General features: G+C 39.6%; 1 protein-coding gene across 6 annotated transcripts in view; it reads right to left on the bottom strand.

Annotated features, from left to right (window-relative positions):
* ARHGAP24 (Rho GTPase activating protein 24) overlaps positions 1 to 12974 on the bottom strand; it is a 488283-nt gene that overhangs the window by 59564 nt on the left and 415745 nt on the right. For 5 of the 6 annotated variants that reach the window (XM_024764196.1, XM_024764194.1, XM_024764195.1 and 2 more), the window contains one exon: positions 9233 to 9355. In XM_024764196.1, coding sequence (XP_024619964.1) covers positions 9233 to 9355 — 123 coding nt within the window. Of the gene's footprint in view, positions 1 to 1663; positions 2744 to 9232; positions 9356 to 12974 lie in introns of those variants that run through there. The other variant, XM_024764197.1, reaches the window with a different exon arrangement.

A 12974-nucleotide genomic window follows, 5' to 3' on the forward strand; every position in this document is an offset into this window, starting at 1 on the left:
AACGTAAAAAACACTTTGCTCTGCATTTCGAAGATAAATTAATTGTCCCCAGAACATTTCATGTTACAAATGAGCAGAAATAACCTAGAAAAGTAGACCTTCTCTACATGTTTGGATAAACCCAATTTAGTTGCTGAGTGGTGGGAGAACCAGAAGAGGGGATGTCCTTTAAGCAATTAATCCCTAGCCTTTTTCAGTTTCTCTCATTGCCAATTTCTCTATGAATGACGCAATCTTACAGTAACCATGAAATCTCTAAAAATCTATAAAACATGAGAAACATATCTCTCATTTAATTATCTTTGTGGATGAGAGAGGAATATAAAGTAACACCTGAATTCCTTGCTTATAATATATGATAACTCCTTGCTTATAATATATAATAATGATCATAGCCAGATATTAACTGCTCAAAGGAAAAGACTCAGAAGGAGCAAGGTTTAGTTTTAAAAAGTTCCCACTATATCTTGCTTTAAATATACGGTTTTTCTTCTCTTCTATTTTTTGTTGATTACTAGATAGAGAATGTTGATTAATAGGTGGCAAATTAAAGAAAAAAGGGAGAAAGAACAACCTTAGATGGGACTCAAGTCAGCTCCTGATTAAGTTATTAGGTTACAGTACATGACTTTAAAATTATAATTACCTAGTTCCAATTTAAATAATCATTTGATTTAATTATTCCCATTTTAAAACAAAAGGCCATTTTAAAGTATGTTGATACAGAAACATTTTATAGAAATACTTCATTTTACCTATGTTGTACCCTTTAACTCCCCCTACACAAATCAATTCTGAAATACTTAGTTTCTTTCTTTTTTTTTTTTTGCGGTACGCGGGCCTCTCACTGTTGTGGCCTCTCCCGTTGCGGAGCACAGGCTCCGGACGCGCAGGCTCAGCGACCATGGTTCACAGGCACAGCCGCTCCGCGGCAGGTGGAATCTTCCCAGACCGGGACACGAACCCGTGTCCCCTGCATCGGCAGGCGGACTCTCAACCACTGCGCCACCAGGGAAGCCCTGAAATACTTAGTTTCTTTTATTGACCCTAAGCTTATATTTTCCCACCCCTTGTTCCTGATCCTTCATATCTTTGCCCTCTCCCAGTGCCACCTTATGATATATTTGGAAAGCCAAGGTGACTACTATTTCTTATCAGTGTTAATCAATATGGTTCAAAGCCTCCTGAAAAGGGGTCACTACAGATAATCCGATTATTACAATTTTCTCAGTAGGGGAGGAGAGGCAAGCGCAGGCAGCCAGAACCAAACCGATGTGATGGGAGCGCTGAACGGGGACTTGAGAGGGACTCAGTTCAAGGCGGGAACAGCATGGCTGCTTGATTTGAGTCTGGGAACAGCCCAAGGTAGTCTCGGCCCCTCCCTTTGGCATGGTCCGGCCAGCTTGTTTGTTCTCCAGCAGTCAAGGTGATCCCTTTAGGACCACCGTTCTTTAAGCCCCGCCCACCTGGCCCATTCACAGGCAGTAATAAACAGATCAATAGGAACCTCGAGAAATAAGTATAGACAAGCAAAACCACACATAAACCATTCTTGTACAGTTTTAAGCTCTTGGCTTCCAAACTCCCACTTTATCTGAGCGTAAACTGACCTTAAAGCATCAGAAAGATATTTTAAAAGGACATGAACATATTATGTACCTACCTTTCCGAAAACTAAAACACCGTTTAATTCTTCTGTATGTAGTTTTAGGAATGAAAGGAGTAGACGCCAAGGCACCTGAGGGGCGCCCCCCAGTACTTCTGTCTTCAGGCATCATACAGCCCCCAAATTCTGAACCCGTTTCTGGCTCCCTTTAAAACCTGTCTCTCTGTGATATCGGGATCCCACAGCTACTCCTTCTCATGTTTGTTTATTTGTTGAAGTGCTGTTTCCTAGAACTTGAAGATTTTGATCATCCAGGTCCTGAATCAGGGATAAGTTACCACCTCTCATTTACTTCTTTTTGGCAAAAAAGTTCCTTTTTTCTTGCCTAATCCCGGGAGTTTTTGAGGTTTTTTTAACTATTTTTTTTTCTGCAGACATTCCAAAATGTCACAGTAAAAAGAACCACAGCAAGCAAGCGGCACCTCCCATTCCAACAGCAGACTTTTCTTTCTTTCTTTTTTTTTTTTTTTTTTTTTTTTTTTTTTTTTTTTTTTATTAAGAACTGTCTTCTCAGCTGGAACTGGGGGGACTGAGATTCTCTGGAAAGGTCAGCAAATAGCCGTGAGCAGGGGAAAGAGGAACAATGACCAAAAGGCCTCTGAGGGATATTTCAGTACTGTCCTTGCTGGCTCCTTTTATCTGAGCAAAAGGGGAGGCAGATAATGGCACCTTCTCCAGAAAGCATTTCGGTGCATGACAGATTCTTTTCAAAGAACTCCCCTGTTCCTTTTATAGCACCCCTCAGCCTTTGATGCTCTCTGCGGGCTTCTCCCTTCGGTCTTCAAACTCCCGGGGCTCCCGAGGGAATCGCCACGTCAGAACAGTCCGTTCCGGGAGAGGCTCCTCCTCGGATCCGTGTAGGAAGCAGCTCTGCAGGGAGTTTCTCCCCCGCTAGTCCAGTTCCTGCTCCCCTTTTCTCAAAGAGAGCTGGGCGGGAGCTGGCAGGGCTGCAGCTGCCTCGTCACCACGCTGTGGCTGCGGCTGCCTTCAGTGCCCGCTGGTCACATGCAGCAGGTGCAGTCACAACAGTGTGAGGGGAGCAGGGAGAGTGCCCCGCGGCCGCCTGAACCCCTTGTTTCTTCCTTTGCCTTTACAGTGACTCCCTTGCCGGCTCTGGTCTTGTACATACCTTTACAGCTGGCTGCCTCAGTCCCTCCAGAAACCAAACAGCCCCAAACCAGCCCCGAGGGGGTCAACTTTTTGCCCCTTCCTTTCTGCATTTATTCTCTTCCTATACAAGACTTTTTTTCAGATACTTTGCAACTGAATCTATTTGTGAGTGCTGATGTAAATGTGCATATCGTTAAAACATATGTGTGTGAAATAGAAAACTGTTCAAAATTTAGCAGCAAAGATTCTGCAGGCATAACCACAAAACAAGTTAACTCATATGTGTGTGTGTTTATACGTTTTTATACATATGTATTTGTCTGGCTATGGCTTTCAAACCAATCCTGCTTTCATCTTCTTCCCTGATCGTGCATGCACCCGCTGCACCCCAGCCCCTATGTCTACCAACACCCTTGGTCCCAGTCACTGAACAATTTACTCACTGGGTTAATCATTCATCCACCTGGCTGTTCCATGAGCACATTTGGAATGCTAGTGCTTTAACCCCAACTGACCCCTAAGGCCTCTGGGTACCTTCCTAGCTATTTAGCAGGAGCATTATAAAAGCTGTGAAGAGTATTAAAAAGATACTCCCTTTAGAAACATCATTACTCTGACTAGCATGCCCAGATAGGTAAAATTTTGTCACTGAGGGAATCATTATTATTTCTGCCCCATGGTTTGACCATTGTTTTTGCTTTCTGTGTCACAGCAGGCTGCTAGGAAAATAAGGAACTGTGAAGTATAACTCAGTCCCACCAAGACAGTGGCAGCGCTGGACAAGAGGCACCTTGGCCCACTGAAAACATCACTTCTCTGAGCACTGGTATGGAGGGAACACATGTGATCGCAGGACTTTGGAGTTGGAATGAATCTTAGTTAAAAGAGTTTTGTCCAACGTTATTTCACAAGTGAGGAACCTAAAGGTGAGGGGGTAATATCACTTACCACAGATCACACAGTGGTCTGTGTCAGGGGCAAGACCACACAGCTTCTTAATTAACCACTGCTTGCCCATGTGCTAATTACTCATCATGAGGATTATTCACATTCAGTATTTTTACTGCCTTGGTAAGTCTCTGACTCAACTCTTTTCATAAGGAGACAGAAATATACAGGAAGGACCTGATTTTGTTAGCAGCTAAAGTTAGGCTATGCCCTCAGATCTAATGAACAATTAATGAATTTTCACCCTCCCCAGATCCCGGACTGGGTACTTCCATATACACTGCCTCAAAAACAATCCAACAGAAGCCCAGTGAAAAAGACAAGAATAACCCAAACAAACAAAAACAGAACCCTAAACGTTTCCAAAGTTAAATACATGTTTTGACATCCCAACTTCTGGATTGGACTTTTAAGCAGAAACCATGTGCTTCTCAGCATCATTAATAGGGAAGCATCTGTTTACAGGGGGGTTAATCAGATAAATGAAAGTTGAGGTATCTAGATTCAATACTGAACTAAGTTATCAGGCTTGGTTGTTAAGAGAGGGTGTCTACATTTTGCATTTCCCCTGGTTCCCCTCCTTCATCTGAGTATTTGTAGTAACTTTGGTTTTTTTCATAAAAAGAAATATCAAAGCCCTATATTTTATGATTTCACTTAACAGTTTTTAATTTCTAAATATTGAAAAACTAAGCAAACTCCTCAGGTGTCACCTATGTTTTAATCAAATGTCTAATATTGAAATGGTAAAGAGGGAATATCTTACATGTATAAACAACCTGAATAAGCTTCAGTGCCTCATGAAAAACTTTAACTATTTAGAAACACAGGTTGTAGAACTGCAATATAGACAATGAAATGTCCTCTCTACAATAAACACATTTAAAATGTATCCGGAGGTGGTATACAGAGCTTGATAAATCAGGATGAAAAGTCACCTTCCAAATGTCTTTACAGATGCCATTTAATCAACAACCACAACAATCTCTGAGCAGTGGGAAGGAGGTTGGAAGCCAATAGGTTTTTATTTAGGATTAACTGTCTTGGATTCTATGACTAAGATAGGAAGGGGAAATGTATTCTCTAATGAAAAGCAATTATGACAATTCAGGAGTTTTTTAGCAGCTTTACTGAGATATAATTCACATATCATAGAATTCCCCTGTTTAAAGTGTACAATTCAATAGTTTTTAATATACTCAGATATATGCAACGGTCATCACAGTTAATTTTAGAACATTTTATCATCTAAAAAAAGATCTCATATGTTTTGGCTACCAACCCACTGCAAACTCCTTATTTTCCCATCTCAGTCCTAAGCAATCACAAATCTACTTTCTGTCTCTATGGATTTCTCTGTTCTGTACTTTATATATATATAGTCTTTTCTGACTGGCTTCTTCCATCTAGCACAATGTTTTCAACGTTCATTCACGTTGTAGCATGCATCAATACCTCATTCTTTTTATGGCTGAACAATCCATTGTATGACTATACCACTTTCTGTGTATCTATTTGTCCATTGATGGACATTTGGGTGTTTCTACTTATTGGCATTTAGGAATAATGCTGCTATAAATATTGATGTGCAAGTTTCTGTGTGGACATGCATTTATCATTTCTCTTGGGTATATACCTAAAAGTGCAAATGTTGGGTCATATGGTAGCTCTATGTTTAATCATCTGAGGAACTGTCAGACTGTTTTCTAAAACAGCTACATTTAAATTCCCATTACCAATATGGGGGGGGGGGTTCAATTTCTCCACATCCTTGCCAATACTTGTTATTACGGAACTGTTTGATTCTAGCAATCCTAGTGTGTATGAAAGAAATGGTATCTCACTGTGCTTTTGATTTGTATTTCCCTGATGGCTAATAACGCTGAGCATCTTTTCATGTGCTTATTGGCTATTTGTATATTTTCCTTACAGAAATGTTTATTCAGATTCTTTGCCCATTTTTAAATTGATTCTAATTGGGTCAAAATTTTGATTTGTCTTTATTTTTGAGTTGTTAGTTATTTACATATTATGGGTAGAAGTCCAAAATCAGACATATGATCTGGACATACTTTCCTCCCATTCAATGGGCTGTCTTTTCACTTTCTTGATGGTATTAATTCAGATATTTTTGAAGAACTCAACTATATTCATCCTACTTGTCAACTTTTAAACACTTTTGTTTTTCATATACTGAAGAATATACTATCAATAAGGCATGGACTTGTAATTGTGGGTTTTTCACTACCATAGTAGAAGTAATAGATCAAGCTATTGTACAATAAAGCAGGAAGAAGCTCACAGTGAAAACACACGAGTTTTCTTCCTACTTATGTTACTTACAGTATGACACTTGGCAAGTCATTCATTCTCTCTGGGTCTTAATGACCTATTCCACAAAATGTGAGGCTGAACTAATTGAGTGGTTTTAAAATATTCTTGGGGAGGGGGAAGGGTAAGCTGGGACAAAGTGAGAGAGTGGCATGGACATATATACACTACCAAATGTAAAATCGATAGCTAGTGGGAAGCAGCCGCATAGCACAGGGAGATCAGCTCGGTGCTTTGTGCCCACCTAGAGGGGTAGGATAGGGAGGGTGGGAGGGAGGGAGACGCAAGAGGGAGGAGATATGGGGATATATGTATATGTATAGCTGATTCACTTTGTTATACAGCAGAAATTAACACACCATTGTAAAGCAATGATACTCCAATAAAGATGTTAAAAATAAATAAATAAAATTAAAGTAAAATATTCTTAATTGGTGAAAAACTTATTTTTAATGAAATACTAAATAGAACCCCAATATATAAATAAAATGTTCCTCAGTCATATAAATTTATTGTTTACAACTCAAATTTGTAACATTTCTTTAAAATTCAATCAGTAAGTATAGAGGGGCTATATTAATACAAACATTTGAAACATGAGATTATGGGTGACGTTTGCAATTTTCTATCAGGGTCAGCATTCGGTTTGGTTGTGTATTCTCTAACAACTTTAGGAAATTCCGATATCAGATGAATTACAAAAGATTTCTTGCAAGTTGAATGAGTACTTTAAGAGCTTGCCTTACAATCTCATTAACACTCTTCAATTAAAGCAAAGAGGGCAGGAGAAGATTTATTCTTCAGGGTATTGTTTCTGTTGTAAGTGCTGTATGCTAAAGTATATCTCTTTAAAAGTAAATTTGAATCAGGCATTTGCAAAATCCCTGAAGCACATTCTGCAGGATAAAGTATACAAACCAATCAGCTACTAGAGTATTCCTTCCAGGTTCATAAATTTGAAGGTTAACACATAGATCCCACTAGGATCACCTGTGATACTCCTGGGCTGATAGGACCTCCTGTGGCCACTGATTTGGTGAAGTAAACTGGATCTCATTCATTTTTCTTGAGAAAAGGACAGATGGAAGAGGAGGAATGGGAGAAAATAATCCTTGATAGAAATAATCCTCCAACAAAAGTACCACTTTCAGCAGATATTAAGAATCTTCCTGAACTCAGGAGCCTCAGAAACCTGATAATGGAGGGGAAACAGGAAATTTGAAAAGACATATCCTTAGGCTTGCCCAAAAATCCTTGACCCTGAGGGTAGCAGAAGACCTCTCGCAGCTGAGTATGTATCTCTCATGAATAGTCATGATGAAGACCCCTCTGCTAAGGCACTGGGATGGGATCTCAGTCCACCGGCCTCTTCAAACATTTTGAAGTCACTTACTAGTCATTTTAGTATATGAATAGGGCGACCATACAAGTTGTCACCCAAACTAGTGAAGGGCTATGTTCTACTTTGGTAGAAATAGGACTGAATTGATGCCCTGCCATTAGGCCGTAGCGCTGCTAGGATTGCATCGATCTTCCTGTTTGTACTGTTTGTAACTATGGCCCCATCTTAAGTATTCCTAATTGAAAAACAAAGCCTCAGGAAACCGAAACTTAACCAGCCGCTCTCGCTTCTGTAACTATGCTTGCTGAACCCCCTTTTGCAACCATCCAACCAATCAGACGGTGACTAGTGTCTTTGTTTAAAAGTTAACCAATCAGTGAGTAGTGTCTTTGTTTAAAAGTTAGCCAGTCAGTACCCCCCACCCCTGAAGGTCGCGAGCTTGTTTGTACCTGTGTATAAAAGAGCTGTACTAAACTCCATCGGGACCTCTTAGCGTCACCGGCAACGAGTGTGCGGAGGTCCAGGTTCGAACCTGCAATAAATGACCCTTGCCGTTTGGCTTTGACTCTTGTCTCTGATGGTCTTGTGGAGGGGTCTCGTGACCGTGGGCATTTCATTAGAACACCGTGAGAGTGAGAGGTAGCACTGTCAATAATTAGCCTGGGACGACAGTAGTAAACTACACTGTTACCAGGCAAACTGGGATGAATGGTCACCCAGGTTAGGAACCTCCCCCTTCCCCAAGAGGAGATCCTGCTAAAGGACAGGCAGTTTGCAGACATGTACCACTACTCTTGTAAAATATCAACATGTCTTCGATGAATCTTTACTATTTTAAGTTTAACTTAACTTTTCAACTTTTTAAACTAAGTTTTGAAGTTATTCTAAAATGTAAAGAGGTCAGTCAGCTTAAGAAACATCGGATATGTTAAGGGAAAAAAAATTCACTTCTGAATTCAGGGGGCTGACAATATGCAAAAGAGAATATAAAATAAATATGAAAGTTCTAATTGCTTTAATAGATATGAATTTGATTTATATCATTTATTTTAACTACATCAACATAAAATAACTAGGCTTTACATTCTTGGAAATACATGTTGGTTATAGATGAATATTTTGGGGTCCTTATCTGTTTGGTTCCATTTATTGGATTTTTCTTTAAATATGTTTTCTGTTTATATCACTCTATATTACTTGATAGAAAAGATCACATCTTTTATCCTTCCTTCTTCCTTTTAGCTCTATTTATAGCACCATGTAGCTTATTCTTCACATGATATATTCTCTACACTGTATTAGCTAACAATTTTAAAAGAAACTTATTATCAAATCCACAAATACTTTCCTGATTGCAAAGTTGCAAAGCTTTTTTTTTTTTTTTGTCACTCTGATTACCAGCATATTTTCATCCAATGCTTTGCCACTCCTCTTTGATACCACTGAGCATCTGAGGGCTGAAATCTCTTCCAAAACTAATAGTCAAAATGTTTTTTTGCCCTATATCTACAGGTTATTAACTAATCTACATTTATGATATGAGGCTCATAACTATGTATTATTAGTAAAATGGAACATCCAAGATAAAAGAAAAATATTATCCCTTTTTATAATTCAAAATATTTGTGGAAGAAGTTTGGTTATTAATGATACTTAATTTAAATTGAACTTCTAGGAGTTACTTAGATATGTGTCTACAAATAAATTAGTAGTTTACTATTTATTTTAACATTCTCCATTTGAAAGTAGGTGCTGATAGTGACATGGGCTGGGGGAAAAGGATGAACAATTTTGGCCTACCTTTCTGTTTTTCCATGATTTTAAAATACACTCACCTCCTCCAAACGGTCCCCATATGACTCGGCGGATGGACTTGACCCAGTCTTCCATATCATTCTGGGTGCTCGCCATAAGGAGGTAGCTCTCATGATTTGCTGTCATCCGATCTCGATCGCCTCCTGTAAGAAGACAGGAACATTAACACATGAGTATGTCCTCAGCGGAAGATTCCCCATCAGCAGCCTCCTAGTCAATCCCTGAAACATAAACTGTACCTAATGCAGCTAGCACTAGGTTCTACCCAATGAATCAGAAATATTTACCATGGTTTCATCATGGGAAAAAAAAAAAAAAAATCTGCTTAGAAGGGAAAGGCTCTTATGTTTCCAAGAGAAAGCCAGCAAACAAATGTCATTCCCCAAACAAAGCCTAGCTTTTTGTCCTAGCAACAACCCATAGGCCTGTATTAACTCATAATCCAATCTATTCACACCGTACTGCTGAATAGGGAAAAATAGCAAAAACAAAATGAAAGATGGAGAAATGGTCCGCAGAGCCTGAGTTTTCATTCCAAGCAAGCGCAGAACAGTCTGAGTCTGCTCAGCGCACACAGTGAGGCCACCGGGCACATCATGGTTGAGTACGAGTCCCAGGAAAGGGAAAAGAGCCACATGTGAGAATCTGCCCCAGAGGTCCTCCTCTGTGCTCTGTCCTGGAAGGGGAGCCTCTTAACCCAAATCATACCTTCAGGGGAACACACAGAAGAAGACACAAGCCTGGCCAGTCTCAACGGCCAAATTAACACCCCAGATGGCCCTGCCACCTAAGGGTTAGCTTTAGGAAACCCCAGCAGTACCTCCTTGCTTGCTGGTTTCTCTTATCAGCCCCGCTCCCCGCCCCCTCACTGGTCGAAAACAACTCATACACTTTCAAGCCTTTATAATTTCTAAAATCAACTTTGAAATGCTGGAGATCTATAAAGCATTTTTATGCTTAAAGGAGCATTTCTGAAAACAAGTATCAGTGACTGCACTGCTTCATTCTCTTTGAAAAAACTAGTGTGGTTCACAGAAGGAATAATTAAGAAAATGGACCATTAAGTATTATTTAACTGAATTCTGATAATATTTCAGCATTATACTGACTGCTAAGGTGCTCAAATAATCTATGAACAATTTAATTTTCACTAAGTGCTGTAAACTTGCAGCCTTGGGTTAGACTAATTCATATCGAAGTATTTTGTTTGTTTAAGACATTGTCGTTGTTTGTTTTTAAGTGGATCAGAACAGATGCCAACTGTTCTAATTCACAGCCCTTCAGTTCTGAGAGCCAGGTACTGCATGTTGCAACTGAAAGGGCTCAAAAAGACAATCTCCTTTGTGAGGAGCGTGCAGCCTCCAACAGGCCCCGCACTTCCTATTCTTTCACATCCAATCTCATTCACAAAGCTCTGAAAACTCTAGGCATTTGAGTTTGTGATCTCTGAATTTTATACAAATGTCCTAGGTTGAGAAATACAACTCTTCTAGCATTGATGCCAATTAACAGAACAGGTGCAAGGTCAGAGAAGTGAAATAACTTTAAGCCAACCAGCTGAACAGCCAGCATTGGTGTTTTACATTTCAATACAAGTGAATTTGGGGGTGGCGTGGTGTGAGGGATGCCATCAAATCAGTTCCCTAATGTTTACAGATCTCTTGAATAAACAAGATGAGCCTTCTCACTTTAAAGAGAACATATCACTATTTGGGAAACAATGACTTTCTTACACCTCTAGGTCTAGCCTAGGTCAATCATCACTTTAAGCAATTTATGTCTGAAAAAGCATAGGCTCAGGAAATCAGAGAAAACCCTTCTGATATCGCAATTCTATATTATATTAGCTGTTTAACTTCTGGGAAATCACATAACTTCTGGAAACTCAGTATCTTTAGTCATGCTTTAGAAATAATAATCCCTATCTAGTAAATTTTTGTGAGAATTAAATGAAATGAAGTTAATATACTAGCACTATGTTAGGCTAAAATAGAAATTCTGTAAATATTAATTCAGTCTCATTTAACTGCCTCCCATATCTACAAATGCAAAAAGGACATATTACATTTAATTTGACCTCAGAGACATACAATTAGTGTAGTATTCTAGTGAGTGCTTGGGAACAATTAGTCAATAATACACATATACAGTAGTTTTTATAGAAGGCTGTCTTTCTTTGATATATAACAATGCACATTAAAGTTGTATACTGTGCATGTAGGAAAATTTGCCACACATTAACATGCATATGCATGGCTGTATGACATATAAGTCGCAGAAATAAATAAATGACAAAAGAAAAATATGCTTTGCTTGGTGTGACACAGTACTAAAATTTATTCTGTTTTCTGATCCACCTGTAAAAAATTACCATTTTGAGATCAGAATATTTTAATTATTGTCTTTGCCTGGAGGATGCTTAGCAATTCAGACAGTTATACCCTGCTGTGTCACTCCCAGCCCCAGCAGAAACAGTCCTAGTAATGAGAGTGAGTGACAGCCACTGGAGTGTGTTTCTGCCTGAAAGTGAAGGGCTATGTTCTACTTTGGTAGAAATAGGACTGAATTGATGCCCTGCCATTAGGCCGTAGCGCTGCTAGGATTGCATCGATCTTCCTGTTTGTACTGTTTGTAACTATGGCCCCATCTTAAGTATTCCTAATTGAAAAACAAAGCCTCAGGAAACCGAAACTTAACCAGCCGCTCTCGCTTCTGTAACTATGCTTGCTGAACCCCCTTTTGCAACCATCCAACCAATCAGACGGTGACTAGTGTCTTTGTTTAAAAGTTAACCAATCAGTGAGTAGTGTCTTTGTTTAAAAGTTAGCCAATCAGTACCCCCCACCCCTGAAGGTCGCGAGCTTGTTTGTACCTGTGTATAAAAGAGCTGTACTAAACTCCATCGGGACCTCTTAGCGTCACCGGCAACGAGTGCGCGACAAAAAAAAGGCAGCCGCGCCCCAACCAGGGACAATGGCAACCGAAGGCCACCACCCCAGTCCTGTTTACACATGATGCAGAGTAGGGGGGACGGGGTTCGATCTCGTGACCGTGGGCATTTCAAAAGCAGGGAAAAAAGAGAATTATAAGCACAACTGGCCATTATCCCCTGACTTTTCATTTGATTCCCTATCTCTGCCAATGATGCTGTGTGTCTGACCCCTGACTCTCACTTCGACTGCCAATCACAGATATGAAATTCTCATCTGTGAATTTCATCCATGGATATAGATCTTGGTTCCTCAGTGAATTAGCAAAAGACAGGGAGAAGATTTAGAAAAACTTTTTTCTATGAGTCTCAGTGGAAATAATAACTTGATTAACTTTTGCAAAAATTAAAAAGTAGATTAAGAAAAGCCTAGTGAATTTAATAGATTAAGAAAAAGCTTAATGTAAAATTTAAGAATAGGTTAAAGAAATCTACATTAAAGTAGATGCACAGTTAATTCAAAAAAGAAATACAAATATTTAGCATATGAAAATTTCAACTCCTCTTATAATTACAAAATAATAATTAAAAGATAATCAGGGCTTCCCTGGTGGCGCAGTGGTTGAGAGTCCGCCTGCCGATGCTAGGGGACACGGGTTCGTGCCCCTGTCCGGGAAGATCCCACATGCCGCAGAGCGGCTGGGCCGGTGAGCCATGGCTGCTGAGCCTGCACCTCCGGAGCCTGTGCTCCGCAATGGGAAAGGCCACAACAGTGAAAGGCCAGCGTACCGCAAAAAAAAAAAAAAAAAAAAAAAATAAAATTTTTTTTAAAA

The sequence above is a fragment of the Neophocaena asiaeorientalis genome, unplaced genomic scaffold (assembly GCF_003031525.2).
Source record: "Neophocaena asiaeorientalis asiaeorientalis breed wild unplaced genomic scaffold, Neophocaena_asiaeorientalis_V1.1 scaffold296, whole genome shotgun sequence".
NCBI classification, from domain to species: Eukaryota; Metazoa; Chordata; class Mammalia; order Artiodactyla; family Phocoenidae; genus Neophocaena; species Neophocaena asiaeorientalis.